This window comes from Entelurus aequoreus, linkage group LG08 (assembly GCF_033978785.1).
Source record: "Entelurus aequoreus isolate RoL-2023_Sb linkage group LG08, RoL_Eaeq_v1.1, whole genome shotgun sequence".
NCBI lineage: Eukaryota > Metazoa > Chordata > Actinopteri > Syngnathiformes > Syngnathidae > Entelurus > Entelurus aequoreus.
This window is the reverse complement of record NC_084738.1, coordinates 33,853,022-33,870,474: the sequence shown is the minus strand read 5'-3', so window position 1 is coordinate 33,870,474 and position 17,453 is coordinate 33,853,022. Positions and strand designations below refer to the sequence as shown.

General features: G+C 39.6%; 1 protein-coding gene across 3 annotated transcripts in view; it reads right to left on the bottom strand.

Moving 5' to 3' along the window:
- wu:fj29h11 (uncharacterized) overlaps positions 1 to 17,453 on the bottom strand; it is a 111,764-nt gene that overhangs the window by 28,510 nt on the left and 65,801 nt on the right. For all 3 annotated transcript variants that reach the window (XM_062056330.1, XM_062056328.1, XM_062056329.1), the window contains 11 exons: positions 15,970 to 16,147; positions 15,745 to 15,871; positions 15,524 to 15,643; positions 15,246 to 15,396; positions 12,570 to 12,682; positions 12,255 to 12,405; positions 11,685 to 11,933; positions 7,305 to 7,517; positions 1,650 to 1,831; positions 1,290 to 1,473; positions 358 to 500 (listed from right to left, as the gene is read on the bottom strand). In XM_062056330.1, coding sequence (XP_061912314.1) covers positions 358 to 500; positions 1,290 to 1,473; positions 1,650 to 1,831; positions 7,305 to 7,517; positions 11,685 to 11,933; positions 12,255 to 12,405; positions 12,570 to 12,682; positions 15,246 to 15,396; positions 15,524 to 15,643; positions 15,745 to 15,871; positions 15,970 to 16,147 — 1,811 coding nt within the window. The remainder of the gene's footprint in view (positions 1 to 357; positions 501 to 1,289; positions 1,474 to 1,649; positions 1,832 to 7,304; positions 7,518 to 11,684; positions 11,934 to 12,254; positions 12,406 to 12,569; positions 12,683 to 15,245; positions 15,397 to 15,523; positions 15,644 to 15,744; positions 15,872 to 15,969; positions 16,148 to 17,453) is intronic.

The following is a 17,453-nucleotide window of genomic DNA, read 5'->3' as shown; positions in this document are numbered from 1 at the left end:
CAACAGCTTAGAATCCTGAAAGTCCTGACAAAAGTCCAATTAACTTTGGCTAATTAAGGGTAAATGCCTAAAGGGTGTATATCTTATGGCTGGCTTGCTGTTACTTTACTATACCCAAATTCAATACACAGTGGACAAAGCAATAAACAAAATACAAATATTAGTGTATATTATTCACAAAAAATACAATGTAAAAAAATAGCGTGTTGACATTCAATTTGTAAAAAAAATAAAAACTGCAAATTGTGGTATATAATATCAGTCTGGTTTGTTTGTGAGCAAAATGCTACAGTATCTGTAGAATGATTTGAGTGTCAGTGCTGAAGATGATTTGAAATTCAGCAATGTTGTTCTCACCAGCTCTTTGGGAGTGAGCGTCTGTCTCTCTTTTCGAATGATGAGGCCATCTCTGACGCCCATTCTGCTGAATAGTTGCTTCCATCCTGTGATATCATTGTCTGCCTGCTGATAGCAGGGGCTCAGCAGAACCCACTCACAGCCTGTTTGATCGGTTGAAGAGTAGATAATAATGTTATCACAAAACAATAATTAAGATTAAAAAAAATAATCTGATGCTTCATTGCGACCCTTAACATTTTAATGTACTAAGGTTGTAATAATTGGAATAATGACCAACATTTATTGTAAGTATATGCATTATATGCACTAAAGCTGTCGTGCATGACATCACAGGGGACAACTTGTACACGGTAACTCAGTGAACAAAAGGGGATTAACGCTAGACATTTTTTTCCTTGTCTTTGATTTTGTGTGGCTATTTTTGTAACGCTTATATCCATGAACTGCTGTCATGTGGCACAAGATGTCAGCATATCGCGCAATACCACATGCCAGTTACTGTAAGTTCATCAAGCATTAAAAGAACATGTTTTGCATTTTGTGACCTTTTTTTCGTACAGGTGGGGAAAAATGGAAAAATGGTATAAGACAGGTTTTTGTGCGTTTACAAGCTTTGTACATGAGGCCACTAGTGTCTTGCCCAAGGACACAACTGCTGGGACTAGGATGGCGAAAGCTGGATTCAAATCAGGAACCCTCATGGTGCTGGCATGGCCGCTCTAGCATTTGAGCCACGCCGCCCATAAATGAAGCCGACAATTTTTCACTGAATCCCAAAAATTCACTTTCTGTTTATTCAATTGGAAAATATGTTTTCCATTTGACTGGTGTCTCGTAACGTATTATAATTATTTAAATATTTCAACGCACTGGCATTGGTAACGATGCAACAGCAGATTAAGACTGTGAGTGCATGTGTGTGAGTGTACCGGGCAATGTCTTTGTTAGGTCTTCGTTGCCATACGCTTCAGAGAAGTGTACCCGGTCTTGCCTCGGGCACCGCAGACCCTTGTTGGTAAGGACGGGTATTGCAATGTCAGAGTACTCTTGGCTGGAGGTGCAGTGCTGCTTGATGAAAACCAAGTAACTGACTACCACAGCTTCCGGCTTTGACTGTGATCACAGGAGAAAAACAACAGAGTGAGAGAAAGGAACAGGGTCTGATAATGAGTTCAGTACATTTTGCCAAGGAGAGAAAAACTTATTTTGCTGTGTTATTCTTTGATCACATATAGCAGATAAGAACAGATGACGCACAGCTGATGCAGCATACAATATCCAGTATGTACCTTCCATTTTTCGTTTTGTAGTGTTGGGTAGATGTGCTGCTCCAGCAACTCTTTTGGTTCAAACTGATGAACACCAAGGCTTCGGAGCAGCTCCCGCACCTGATGACTTTCTAAAGGTTCCACACAGCTCAGAAGAGATGGATGAACGACGTTTAAATCTTTGTAAAGGTCGAACAAATATCCTGAATGTTGAAAAGATAACAATTTTGGAGAAAATGATTAGGGCAGAGTCATTACTTTTAAAACCCAAAAAATCTCCTATCCTAACTCAATTGAATTCAGTTGGTAATATAAAGCACCTATTACGTCTTCCACATATAAAGGAAGTAAGTGTGGAGTCGTGGACTCTTGAGATGTTATCAACAACTTCCCTCCCTGTGCAGTATTAAAAATCTTGCATGAAATGGATATGGCTTCTCAAATCCTCGCTCCACAATTTTGTGTGTAACACACTTAAATAAAGCAGTAGTAGCAAGGACTGATGCTGATTGCTTCGTCCGTCCTTGTTGTCCCTTAAATGTGTCTATAACAGTCATTTTCCCGTTTTGTTTTAAAAAGCAGTTACCTTTGACATATTTTGTAATAAATATCATCTGAACCAGGCAAGTGATAAAAATCTAGTACTAGTATTTTATTCATCAATCAATTAAAATCAAAGGGCTTAAAAAAATTCACAACATCCACTGATCTAAACCCACATACGGGCAAGGAAAAACTCAAAAGATCCAAACTTGGGAAAAAGAAGACACCTTGAGAAGGGATCGTAGATGTACTTAGCTCTTCCAGGGTGATGGGCTACAACGGATGTAGAGTGGGTACAGTTATTATAAATTAACAGACAATGTGGGAGTCCAGCCCACGGGAAAGCCAACAGTAATAATAATGGAACATTCCCAACTCAGTAAGTCAGTTAGTAATGTAGACATTCTGTTCACGGTGAAAATTAAACATAAGCAACAGAAGGAAACAGTACCTCCTGTCCACCTTATTATTTCTGTGACCACACCTAATCTGCCTACGAACCTCACATCCGGGAGCCTGTTACATGTTCTCAGTGGCCTTGTGGTTACAGTGTCCGCCCTGAGATCGGTAGGTCGTAAGTTCAAACCCTGGCCAAGTCATACCAAAGACTGTAAAAATGGGACCCATTACCTCCCTGCTTGGCACTCAGCATCAAGGGTTGGAATTGGGGGTTAAATCACCAAAACGATTCCCGAGCACGGCCACCGCTGCTACTCACTGCTCCCCTCACCTCCCAGGGGGTGGAACAAAGGGATGGGTCAAATGCAGAGGGTAATTTCACCACACCTAGTGTGAGTGTGACTATCAGTGGTACTTTCTATCTGCTAGCAATTTTACTCACGGGACTCTGGTACATCCGTGTTATTTCACTTGCATGCTTTTATTCTGACATTACCATTAATGGCAGATGTCACCGACCAGTCAATCTTTATGATTTTTCCTGGTGGATACTGAAAATATTAAGTAAAATACCTTTATTATCACATAGGTACCCTCCCAGAGAGTGACCAACAGACCTGCCAACAGCGCTAAGGCTGACTGTAGCAACGCATCAACTATCTCCAGCCATAACAACATTCTTCCTCCCCACTCAATCCCCATCCCTCGCCCACGACGAGACGCTAACAAACCAAACAGAATCATGATTGAATAGAGAGCCCACACCACGCCATGCCCACCTTGCCCCAAAAAGAATATCCACAAAAGCAGTGTTGCAGGGGTCATCTGCAGCTTGTAACATATTTGTGATTAGCCACTGGCACACTGCAGAAATTTTTGGGACATCACACAACAACCGTTGGTGGCCTACATTTCAAACCTGCACTCAGTCTCTGTCCTGCTGAATATTTTAAAAGTTTACAGTGATTCACTCTGTGGTCTTACTCTTCTCACACACAACTTTGTACACTTGACTTCCTCTCAAAGCCCAAGAGTTCAGCATGGCACAGAACACTGCATTTCACTGCACTCACTGACCTGAAAACCTACTGTAACTGCACTGATATAGAATCATTAGCTGCCGATTAGTGTTACTCTTCAATATTTTGAAGGAATAGGGTCAAATCAACTTAGAAACCAAATTTACGTGAACTTAATGTGCATATTTCCTGTTTTGTAAGATGCTGCTACTGTATGTGCTTATTTGAAAAGGCAAACCTGCTCTTCTATTAAGTTAGGAACTCATAGGAAATACACTTACAAGATAAAGTCAAAATGCATAAAAGAGGCAGTAGGATTTTCAATTTAGAATTTCACAATGATGATGATGCACAAGCCTGGTAGTGTTCTTTACTCCATCTATTCTGTGTTTGAGGAAAGTGAAAAATGTTGCACATTTATTCTAAAAAAATTAAAGTAAGAACTAATAAATGCTATTTTACTGTCAGCATAGACCTTTCAGTAAATTGAAAATAGAAAACTGACCTGCATTCTGGGAGCTGTTCCTCTCCATGTTGTTGTTAGTGATTTTACATAATTTCGCCAAGAGGAATATGCCAAATGCATACACACGACTGTCTGATATCCCCATTCGTGTTTTAGTTCTTCAGAAGGGACACACTTCATGTTCCCTCTGATAGGGTATGACGAGGAGACAGTAGGCTTTTTTATGTGACTATAGAAAAATGGGGAATTGCTGAGTCGTGTATTCACTGCCTACCTCTAAATTTCAAAAGAGTGCAACGTCGTGTGAAAAGAGAAACACATGGTGAGTGCAAACAGAATTCGTGGGCAAGAAAAAAGATGGCATCCTAGCGTAAAATGAGAATGCACGCAAAGAAGCCATGCGCATGCATGAAGTTTTTAACGTGCAATTTTAGTACTGTTTTGACGCTCTAGTATCTATCTTTAAAGACTTAAAGGTGAACTGCACTTTTTGCCTTTCATTCACACACCTTATGAGACACAAGAACATGTATTTTTTTGCATTTTAATTTGTAATAAACTGCTCCATCTAGGTGGCGAGCAATGGTGCTAATGGGAATTTTGCCTCTCAAAAATGCATCCAAAAACCGCCAACATTACTCCATTTACAATTTGTGACCTGAATATTGACCAAGTATTAGCAACATTGCTATTTTCAGCGTTTACCGAGACAAACTACTTTTAGCGGCGCCATGATCACAGAGAGCTTACTAGCTTGTGCAGCTGCAGTGTTGACATACTGAGCATCATGGTCGCCTCTGAGTTGGTAAAAGTTAATTTTACATTATAAATAATGCCTCTCACCCGTAGAGTAAACGGTTGTGGCCATATACCGAGAAGTTGGTCATCTGTGACATTCAAGTTAGACCCTGAGATGGCATGAAAGACACAAAAAGACGGTGGTTTGCGGCACCGGGTTTTTATTTTGCTTAACCCTTTGTGAGGATTATGATTCATTCTTCATCTAAACGACAAGATATAAACATCCCATCAGTCGGTATCCTAGTAAGAGCAGACATTGTAAAGTAAGTGATTATTTTATTATGTTTGTTAGCTTTCATAAAGTCGGTCATGATTAGTAGTAGTTGTTAAAGGAAAAAGCGAACAATTTGATGCGTTTGTGAAATCAATGCTTAAAATGGGCAAACTACGTAAATACTACGTCATTATAAATGTGCCTGTTACTACATTACATATATCCTGCATGTATATAAAACCTTGATTGAGGGGTTTGAATGTTTTTATAGCGCTTTATAGGAGGAAGAGAACGGCTCCAATTGAATCCATTGTTAGCTGATTTTTATATACGAGTTAGAATGCATAAAAAAGAATGGCATATGTGTATTTATCTCACATAAGGATTGTGAATAATAGATACAATTCCCAAAAAGTGCAGTTCCATTTTAACACATACTATTTTACAGTATCATAGAGCAACTGAATTTTTCGACCAAGTGTTTAACAAAGGCACAAAGAAAAATGCACCTTTTCGTTCTGCCAACCTTCTACTGGTCATTCCGTTGATTTTTACACATGATATCCCTTAGGCCAGGTACCACTGGTGAGTAGTCTGGCTAGCTTCCATTTTGTTTTGAGAGTTTGTCCGTCATTTTGGCATTTGGACGGAATTTTCTTTTTTCACTTGTTTTTGTGTTAATGTAATTTCTGCATTTTAATTTACTTTAATAGTGTTTAATTGGGGTGTGCATTTCTAGCGTAAATGGCGATCTGATATGAATCTCTAGATACGTGGGTTACGATACGATTAATTAACAATACATTTTAAAACATTACCTGTCGATGCGATACGATTTGATGCGATTCCATGAGGTTGGAATCTTTACATGGTGAAAAAAAAAAGTATGTATCAGCTAAAACTAATGCCACTGACAAAGCAGGCAGTTTGTGTATTAATTATAAACAAATAGTACCGGTACACAACTTCAACTTTAGTGCATTGCTATCCATAAACTTTACGAAAAGAAGATGTAAAAAAACACTTTTGGAAAAGCCTTTTTGTTTTACTCTTGTTTTCTCAGGTAGCAACAATTAAATCCAGAGAAAAGCAAGCTCTGCATCAAGTAGAGGTTTTATACCACACAAGTGCAAGATACAATTAAGTGCCACAAAGTAAACTAAACAGCAGCTTGATTGGAGAAGCTCAAATACTTTTCAAAGACCTAGCTATAGCTGCACAGTAACCAGCTTTATCTTTAGCACAATGAACAGTGTAGTAAATGCTGAGATTATCTCTAAGAGTTGTGGCTACATTGGGGCTGGAAGTCTTTCAAATCTGTGTCCTTGTCTTGCCAATTGGTAGCGTTAGCATCCCGAGCTCCCTCATCGCCTGCTTGAGTGTCTTCATGCCGTCACAACAGATGGGTGCTCAGATTAGTCGTGCTGCCGCTACTGTATCGCTGCTTTCCAAACGTTACTAATGGCCATACTTTTATCCAACTGACCGTTTTTTTAAAAACATTTTCAAACATTTACTACACTTTAGATTTTAGATTCGAGGATGCATTGTTAATAAACTATTTCGGTGCTGTCTGCCATGTTGCTCTGTTGTTGTCAGTCGCAAACAAGAGCGTTACTCTCGTATGACGTCACCCCAAAAGGCTTGCAAGATTAGACCGGCCATACTAGATATAGATTGATCCAGAGGCTCGCCAAACAAAGTATTCATAACTCTAAAATTAAAATCGGTTTTTGATTTGTACCAAATAATTTTTACATCCTAGTGTTTCTATTTTTTGGTTTTGGGTCATTTCTCTGTTTGGAGCGTTTGGACGATAATGCACGTTTTTCCCTCTCAGCAAACCGTACTTCACAGCTGCAAAGCAGAAACATAAAAAGGCATAGTTGTAGATGACCAAAATGTATCCCACTCGACATCCTCCAAATGCTTTTGATATAATATCTACACTGCCATAATAGTTAGTTGTACAACAAGGCAACCATGTTCCACATATGAAGTCCTGATAACTATTTAAGTAAGGTACATTTACTACATTTTTATTACTTTCACTTTTGTTTAAATGTATCTTCCTTCATACTAAGCAGACCGACATTACCCAATAATAGGCAAATAGCAAATAGTCACTTTTGTGCAACATCCTTAATGGAAATGATCACAACATGCATTGTATCATGGCTGTATCATCAGACCTTGAAATCCTGTTACTTTGTTATGATTAAGACAATAATTACCAGTTTGGACATCAGCGTTCTTTTTCTTGGTTTGGATTTCTTCTTTTGGAAAGAATACACCTTCCCGATCTAGTGCCACCACACGTCCATCAGCCAGAGGAAATATGGGTAGACTTCTTAGAGTCTGCAAAATGTCATCTCCTTCTCCATAACCATGCTCCAAAGCTCTAAAGTTGCAAACAAGAAGTCTGGCCAACTGAAGCAGGCCAGCATCTGGAGAAGAATTAATCACATATTAGTTTCAACCTTCAGTTTATTCTGTTGCATATTTATCAATATCTAAGTGAAAATATTATATTATTACATTATACATTTGTATTTAATACAATATCATAAACTGGTATGGGGCTACAAATTAAAATGAGCAACTATGCTGAATTCTGTCTCATTTAGTCTGTATAGAAAACATTTCATTAATGTGCATTGTACTGAATAAACATAATAAAATATATACTGTATCATTGATAAAATGCAAATGCAGGAAATGTACTGTAGGTCAGTGTAGGCAAGGAAAACTTGCCCATGTAGCCCAGGTGGTGTATACATTCAAACAATTTCGGGTGATACATATTTCACACATATCACACAAAATAAGTGCTTAACTATAATTATCTCTATTATGCATTATGTGATTAGTTAACTTTAATATCTCTTGTATGTGTTTTATCTCAATCAAATCTCAAAACCACCAATAATTTGTTTTTGTAAATAAAATACATTTAAGTAACAGCAAGTTTTGTGTCGTTATTGGCGGATTTTAAAAGTTTTTTTTCCCGTTGTACTTCTTGCTGTTTTCCCAATTTTTGTTGATGCTTCTTTGTTTTTTGTAATGTACCTAGGGCAGGGGTCGGCAACCCGCGGCTCTGGAGCCGCATGCGGCTCCTTGACCACTCTGATGCGGCTCAGCTACATACATGCCGACCCCCCCCCCGATTTTCCCAGGAGATTTATGGATCTCAGTGTCTCTCATAGATTACTCCCAGGGAAAAAATAATCCTATTTACACTCTAATTACTAAATAAAGGGCGTGCCCTAATTGCACTGCAGTAATTGTCCTCCATAGCATTTACATATAGCGTGCCAGTCCAGCCGCATGTTGTTATTCCTTGCACACACAGGGGACAGCAAAGCATACTTACTCATCAGCCACACAGCTTACACTGACGGTAGCTATATCAAACAACTTTAACATTGTTACGTTACAAATATGCGCCACACTGTGAACCCACACCAAAAAAGAATGAAAAATACATTTCTGGAGAACATCCCACCGTAACACAACATAAACACAACACAACCATTACCCAGAATCCCATGCAGCCCTAACTCTTCCGGTCTACATTATACACCCCCGCTACCACCAAATCCCCCCACACATCAACCCCCCCCCCCTTCCGTGCGTTGGTTGAGCGGAAGAGTTAGGGCTGCATGGGATTCTGGGTATTGGTACCGTCAGTGTAAGATGTGTGGCTGCTGACGTAGTAGCCTTGCTGTCAATTACGTGAGCAAACTGAAGCTGCATTCTACATGTGGTCGATCAGGTACACTGTTAGGGCAGACCGCAGAGGGTGCCAATTGCAGTGTCATCACGCTCTGATATTCGGGAGTCTCCCGGGATAAATGAGAGGGTTGGCAAGTATAACATCAAATTTCCACATTAAAGTGCGTGCTGGTGCGTGTGTCGGAGACCCCTGGTTAACATAGCACAAAGCATTTAAGCTTTGTATGCGGTGTTTTTCATTTTTAATTTTAGAATTTTTTTTGTGGCTCCCATTACTTTCTTTAATTTGTGAAACTTGCCAAAATGGCTCTTTGAGTGGTAAAGGTTGCCGACCCCTGACCTAGGGCCAATGACGAATGAGACAAAGGGCAACAAATGGCTCCTGTGCCGCACTTTGGGCACCCCTGCTGTAGAAGCTAACTGTTTATGGCCACTATAGTCTTAGTACTGTAGCATATTTGTTCATCCTATGGTCACATATGGGACACGAGTGTCATGGTTGTTTTACATCAGCGCCAGAAGTAGTAAAATCAGCTGTTCACCTGGTGTTTTTTCCCTGTGTGATAAAGAGGGGATAAACGGGGAAGTCCTTCCTTAGCTGCCACCTTGTTTTATCATATTGCCTTTGCACATGTCAATGTTTAGTGTTGTATGCACAATAAATCTCCACAAAATCTGTACTTAAGCATGATGTTCACAGACTAGCTTGTTACACCATCCCGTCGCAGGCGAGCGATCCTGGTTGTGGCTGAAAGAGGGTTGTTTGACGTTGGATGCGAGAAATGTTGGATACATTGCGCAACGAGTGGGTGTAGTGCATACTTCCCAACCCTCCGGGATTTTCCGTGAGACTCCCGGAATTCAGCGCCTCTCCCAAAAACCTCCCGGAAGAAATTTTCTCCCAAAAATCTCCCGGAATTCAGCCGCAGCTGGAGGCCACGCCCCCTCCAGCTCCATGCGGACCTCAGTGGGGACAGCGGCGACAGTCTGTTTTCACGTCCGCTTTCCCACGTTATAAACAGCGTGCCTGCCCAATCACGTTATAACTGTAGAATGATCGAGGGCGAGTTCTTGGTTTCTTATGTGGGTTTATTGTTAGGCAGTTTCATTAACGTCCTCCCAGTGCGGTAACAACACACAACAACAGCAGTCATGTTTTCGTCTACCGTAAAGCAGTTCGTCAGCAATGCTGTGACACTCTTAAACAGGACAATACTTCCATCTACTGGATAGCCTCCGGGACACTGAAATTCAAGTACCGTATTTTTGGGACTATAAGTTGCAGTTTTTTTCATAGTTTGGCCGTGGGTGCGACGTATACTCCGGAGCGACTTATGTGTGAAATTATTAACACATTATTGTAAAATATCAAATAATATTATTTATCTCATTCGCGTGAGCGACGAAGCAAATGGCAGCCATCGTCACACACAAGTCAACAATCGTCACTCACACGCCAACCAATAATAATTCTGCGGGGGCGGGTCATGGCAGAAGTGCATTGTGGGTTTTGGAATGCTAACTGCTATATGTTATACGTTACTGCCGGAGCTATTAAAATGGATCACATCAACGTTGGCGGTAACTTATAAAAACTGAGAAGGACTGAACTAAAATGGCACCGAAAAGGAAATCATATACTGCAGATTACAAGCTGGACGTAGTGAAATATGCAGCAGAAAACGGCGATCGAGCAGCAGAAAGAATGGACGCTAGCGCCGCATACCAGGAGCGACACCGAGGAGGAATATTTGATGTTATTTAGCGATCGGAAGTGACAGATTGTTTGGTAAACGTATAACATGTTCTATATGTTATAGTTATTTGAATGACTCTCACCATAATATGTTACGTTAACATACCAGGCACGTTCTCAGTTGGTTATTTGTGCGTCATATGGCGTACACTTATTCAGCCTGTTGTTCACTATTCTTTATATATTTTAAATTGCCTTTCAAATGTCTATTCTTGGTGTTGGATTTTATCAAATAAATTTCCCCCAAAAATGCGACTTATACTCCAGTGTGACGTATATATGTTTTTTTTCTTCTTTATTGTGCATTTTCGGCCGGTGCAACGTATACTCCGGAGCGACTTATAGTCCGAAAAATATGGTATTTGTTTTATTTATATGTATGATAAAATAAATATATATATACAGCTAGAATTCACTGAAAGTCAAGTATTTCATACATATATATATATCTATATATATATAGATATATATATATATATACAGTATATATATATATATATATATATATATATATATATATATATATATATATATATATATATATATATATATATATATATATATATATATATATATATATATATATATAATATATATATATGAAATACTCGAGTTGGTGAATTCTAGCTGTAAATATACTCCTCACCTCTTAACCACGACCCCCGCCCCAACCACGCCCCCGCCCCACCCCCGACCACGCCCCACCCCACCCCTCCCGGAATCGGAGGTCTCAAGGTTGGCAAGTATGGTGTAGTGTGCGGCCGTGCTACGGTGCTCGGGGGTTGGGCCGCGGTGTCAAGAGGGTGAGGCATGTGGGCGTGTTCAGGGATTAAAATGCATACCTGTTGGCAGGTTCGTTAGTCACTCTGGGTGCGGGTGTCACTGATGTCATATTAATACATTGTTTTTTTTCAAATATTCTCGACCGCGAGGATCCCAAAGATCGACTGATCAATCGTGATCGATGGGTTGGCGAACCCTCAAGTACTGTATGTATGATTTGTGCTGATATCGAATCGGATTGATATTGGTATCGGCCAATACTGAAGGCTGCCAGATCTGTATCGTATGGGAAGTGGAAAAGTTGTTCATGGCTCCTAACACAAGTGCCCCAACCACTCACCAGTGTGGATACAGTGTTCTTTCATCAGTTCCTTGGCCATCGCTGTTGTTACCATGGTAACATCAGAGCCTCTCAGGTTTCGGACCCCCAGGTGGGCAAGAAGGGAGGTAGGAGGAGCAGGTCTTAGACTGGGATGTAGATATGACAGCGACAGATGCTTTTCCAGTTCCTCCTGGCTGATCACGTTGCGTATCACAGGATCTTTACAGACCGCAACTTGGGATGGAAGCTTAAACACAACCTGACCACCTGGAACGCAAGGAAGTCAGTGATAGGATTGTGTTTATAATTAGACTCATAACTGAAAATGTATCTGCCACTAGAAGAGCCTGCCTTAAGTTTGGGAGACATTGATAAGTTAATCAATAAGCGATGTGTAGCTGCGCGTGACACATATAATGTATTCTTCTGCTGCGCTTTGTGTAACTTTTTAAGCATGTCTAATATTTACAGACCAAAATTACATTTTTAATAAATATATGGTGGCTTGTTTGTAACCACAAAACATTGTGACATGAAATTGATTTTACACTCTAGGTCTATGTAGACTCAAGCAGGTGTGGATAATACCTGAGGTCAGTGTAGGCAGGAAAGCTTTGCCCTTAAGCAACTGGATAATCTGACTGGCAACAGGTTTAAAGAAATCCAACAACTCATCAGGGAGGGGGATAAACTGCAGGAACTGGCAGAGACCCTTAAGTCCTGTGAACTCTGGGTGATCCTGGAAGGAGAAAGAATTAAATGAGAATCAGAATCAGTTGTATTTGCCAAGTATTTCAGACAAGCTTTTTGACATGCGTCTACATAAGATGTTCATATTATGTGATGTTATGGATGGTAAGTTCAACAAAAAATGCTTTGAAAATTTTGCGGATGCTCCCTTACAATGAAGACTTGCATGGCCTGAAGGAAAAGTTGTGGTATCTCAGATCGGAGCCACTGGTTCCATGAGCTGTCCCTATCAACATCCTCTCGAGAAGAAGGGATGTCAAAGTCAGCTGGATGAAAGAATAATACATGTGTTTACTTAGATTCCACGATTGGCTCTCTCATGTGTCACTCAAACCGGCGCCGGATGCGAGGAAGCAGGCTCTGCTAAAACTAAAATGTGAAATTTTTATTCCAAAGGGGGAGATGATGCTGTGTTCCCACAAGTAGAAGTTTAAAAAAAATGTGCGCAAAGAGGCAAAGTTTGATTGACCATAATGTTTGATATTGCAAAATCTACAATGCATTATAGACGTTTTTGCACTATTCAGCAAAGTGGGGGATAGCGAAACAGGACTTTGGGGGCAATGTAGATAAAAACAGTTTTCTTCTCTGTCACTGTGCTGTAACTAACTATTTACAAAATATTAATGAAAGTAAATCAAAATGATGTATAACTAATGCCTTCCAGCTCTGTGAGCCTTTTATTCCAACTGTGAAGCTGACTATATTACTTCTTTGACTAATGACAATGACCACACTGAACTGATGGGAAAGTTAATTAATGCATTTGTAAATGCATGTTTTTATCTGTATCGTTCCCTTAAATGTTCTCAACTTTTTCAAATGACACGTTCATGGCCCAAATGTTGTGCTTCGTTACACAATGTCCCCGCTGGTTGCAGTCAATAGTGCACTCCATTTTGCTTCAATGGGTTCAAGACAAGATAACAAGAGTGTTTTACTTCGTGATTGCAAAAAAAGCAGAGACAGCACAATTGGTGTCAGAGCATAATGACGCAGCTCGCAGCTGCAGACACAGTTTTTCAAATTGCGGCAAAAATACAGAAATTAAACTGCCTACATGTTTTAATTATGAATGCCAATCGAGTAAAACCAGATTTATGATAACTATTTTTTTGGTTGTGTGATGACATGTTCTATCTATTTGTAAGCGCCTTTGGCAAAAAAATATACCTGCTTTGAAAGCAAAAGTCAAGCAGCAATTGAAACATGACACCACCTTACTACTTTTGGAAAAAAAAGTTTGTTATCAATCAATCTAAGCATGAACTGTCATTTGTTTGCATAAAGAGTGGTAGAAAGATGAGACAACAGTTCTGTCAACTGATCAAATGACGCACACAAAGGTCTGACTTTTAACATGGATAACATGGATAGATGGCAACTAGTTAGCCTTGCGGACATACCATCAATAATTGTGTGGGCTTGAAAAAATATGATTCGGAAGGCCAAATTTGGGCGCCCCTCGGAAAAGCATTACGGATTGCAAAAAAAATTGCATTGATTTAATTTAATTAAAGCAAATTGTTTTGCAAAATCCGTAATGCCTACTCAATTAGACATGACTAGTCGCGACTATTGAAATAGTATTTAGTTGCAGCCTTAGTAAAAAAGAAAAAGCTCTAGTCAATTACTATATAAAGCACTGCTCTAATTGTATTCATTTGATTTTGATTCAAAATTTGACTTTTGTCCTCCTAGCACAACCCAGGCCACAATCATGAGAGCTCACCCCAGAGATACAGTACTTTAAAACCCCACTTAAGAACTTTGAGTTTTGGTTGATTTTGGCGGTGCAAGTAGACCAAAGGGATAGTGTTTTGCCAGAAGGAAGACCACGTTTCCCATGAGGACTAGCGCATATAGCGTCAAACTGGCACGATAATACCGTAATGATTCAGTGTTACTGATCTTTCCAAAGAAAGAACCTAAATATTTTACAAACATTTTTTTTTGCGGTTTGCAGTCATAGCATTGTTTTTTCTTTACACAGTACTTTTCAGTTTGTTGCGTGGCTGATCGAGGACTGCAAACTATCAAGCTGGTGGCTATTTATCGCTACCATACAAAGGTCCGATAGCTAACATTAACATTATCATTTTGATTTGAGCATCGACATTTGAGTTTAACAGGAACAGAGCCAAGGTAGCATCAACCAAAAATCCCTCCTTATCTTTGAGCTCACCCCAGCGAGTGAAATTATGATCCTTGACTGTTCTTTTATCCAGGTAGCCTCGCTTTTTCTTTTTTGTCCCCTCAGACAAAACTTTTAGTTTATTAGGTTGTTTTGTAGCTGTAATTGCACATAAGCATTCTTCTTCTTCTTCTTTAGTTTTCTGGCGGCACCCAGGCATTCGCATCAACAAAGTTGCATAGTGCCAGTGAGAGCGATACAGACCCCCTTAGGCCATTACAGATGTCATTCAACTAGTTGAATTACACTTTTATGTACATATTTTATGAAGGTTGAAAAGTTACTTAGTGTTGCTTTAAGAGAAGAAGAATCTGGTGATGGGTCTAAGCTCTTCCTTTTTTATTTTAAACAACCACGCACAGCCTCCTTATGCTATTATATTTAAATTGTACGCGTGAATTTGAAAAAGCTTCTAATTTTTTTGTCGTCTAGTTTTGAGGGACACATCCTACGAGCTAAGTAAACGCTGTTCCTTGGTAGTGGCTGTACGTTGTACATTTACCAGCTAGTTCCAAAATGTGGTGCAAAGCAAGAAGAGTTTGTTTGTAAATATCTGTAGCTGTGATACTTCTTACACATCACACAATCAATTGATACATAATTATTCATATCGTCACAAAAAACCTAAATCAAACCTTGAACGATGAAACGGAAGCCAAAGCTGCGAAGAGGCAGGTAGGCGAAGACAGGCTGTTTTTGTGGCTGACCTATGATGTCACTTCCTAAATTATTGGTCGCAAGTTGGAAGGCGAGGGCAAGCTCTGTCGATTCAACATTCTCTTTGATCTGCAGGGAAAAAAAATGCTTCAAGAAATGTACGAGTGTCTGCGCATGCTTTTGGTCTGCTTTTTAAATCAGAGGATGTCTGTGCACTGAAAAACTGAGTAGCATGTGTGAGAAGTGTGTGGATTACCATCTTGGGCTTCAGTGTGGTTTTGACCACTAGCCAGCGGTCAGTGCCATTTGAGTGCTCCACCTCGAGCACATTATGAGTCAGGTCTTTACGGGTCATTGTTACAAGGTGGTTCTCTGCCTGTAGGATGTCAGAGAGATGTAAACAGTATAAATATACTCAATGATTGCTTGTTCATTTGCACATTCAAGGATTTCAAAACGTGACAATTTCGGAGCTACCTTGTTGTAGATGATGATTGAGCGCAGGCGGTGTAGAAACAGCAGCAGGGAAGGGTGCACGTCATGGAACAAGTTTCGAGTTTGATGGCTTTCGGAGCGCAGAGGAAGGCAGATCTTAGTGTTCCAGCTGGTAAGAGAAAAAATGTGGAGATTTGATCAACTGTGCAAAAGGCTGTAACAAAACTGCATTGAATAGTTCATGAATTGCATTTATTCAATTCAAACCTTTGTTGAAATTTGTCATTTAACAGTGTGTCCAAAGGCCTCTCATCATTGGTCCAATGCGGAAGAATGTATCCTATGGGCCCGCAGGTCTTGTCAAAAGATAAGTGGAAACCATTGGAGTGAATCTCTGGACGGTCTGTGACCTTGAACACTGACTTGAAACCAATGCCTTTTTGTCCTACGGAGATCAAATAGACAGTCTCACAAATAAGTCATATGATACATGCTTCTGGCTTGTCAGTGTATTTCAACCAATCAGAGTGCAAGGAATTCAAGTGCCCTCCTACTACAACTAACTTGGCATATTGTCCCACAAACACTTAGGCGTGAGCAGTGAGACAGACACTAAAAATCAGTAGAATTGCCATTTATTCCAGAAAAAATGTTTCTTAGGCAGAGCTGTACGCTTAGCTTTTTCATTAGTAGCATCAGTGCTACTAAATGAAAAAAATTAGTAGCACAGAAAAAATTTAGGAGCAATATGAAATGTCTTATTTATCACATCATTATTAACACTCAAACAAGGTACACATGTGCACTCATACATATAAGCACATTGCCATCATAAGGCCTACTTTTACGCTCAATTAAACACAGAGAACATCCCTAAACTGTGCTAGCACAGTCGCCAACGCAAGTATAGGGCTAACTTACATCCCAATATAATTTGGCCTATGAACTAACCCATAAATGGAATTATCCGTTGACCTAACTAAATATTACCACCATGCCTTGTTTTCAAATTTTCTGGACTGATGGGGATCCCAAATACACACAAACAGGTACCAACAAGTCAGAAAAATAAGTTTTGCATAATAGGATGCCGATTTAAAAGGTATTTTGAGATTAGAAAAAAAAGCCTTGAAAATAATATAAGAAAAGTCAAATATAATCTCCAATCAAAAACATGTAGCTATGCTCGATTCTTCAGGTAAAAAAAACTACAAAATGTGAAATTAAGTGCCCTGGCTTAAGAGGACATTTTTAAACAGCAGCAACATGAAAATAATTGACCTTTAACAATGGTGTTTTGAAAGGAAAACATTATTATAGAACATACACACAAAGATTTTAGCCAGGAAAACCAATCTGCAAACTGCATCATGATGCTGTGTAACTGGCTGTGTTCTGAAAATTACTTTTGAAATGTAATTATAGTTCCTCGTTACTTGACCAAAAAACTAATTTAATTACTAACGGAATTACTCTTTAATAAATGTGCTTAATTACTAGGGACAGCAATTAATGTGTTACTTAAAAAAAATTTAAAAAATATCTGGCATAGTGCAGTTGAGAACATTTTTATATGAGGGCAGTGTGTGCGTCTGTGTGTGCTTTTAAAAGGCGGTGCCTGTTGCCGAGTGACATCAGCGAATCCACGCTCAGTCTAATGGTGCGTTCTATTTACCTCGGAAGTTGTAAGTCGTAGCTGGGAATGACGTCACAGGAGAGTTGTGAGCGTTCCAGATACTAGGGCGGAAATC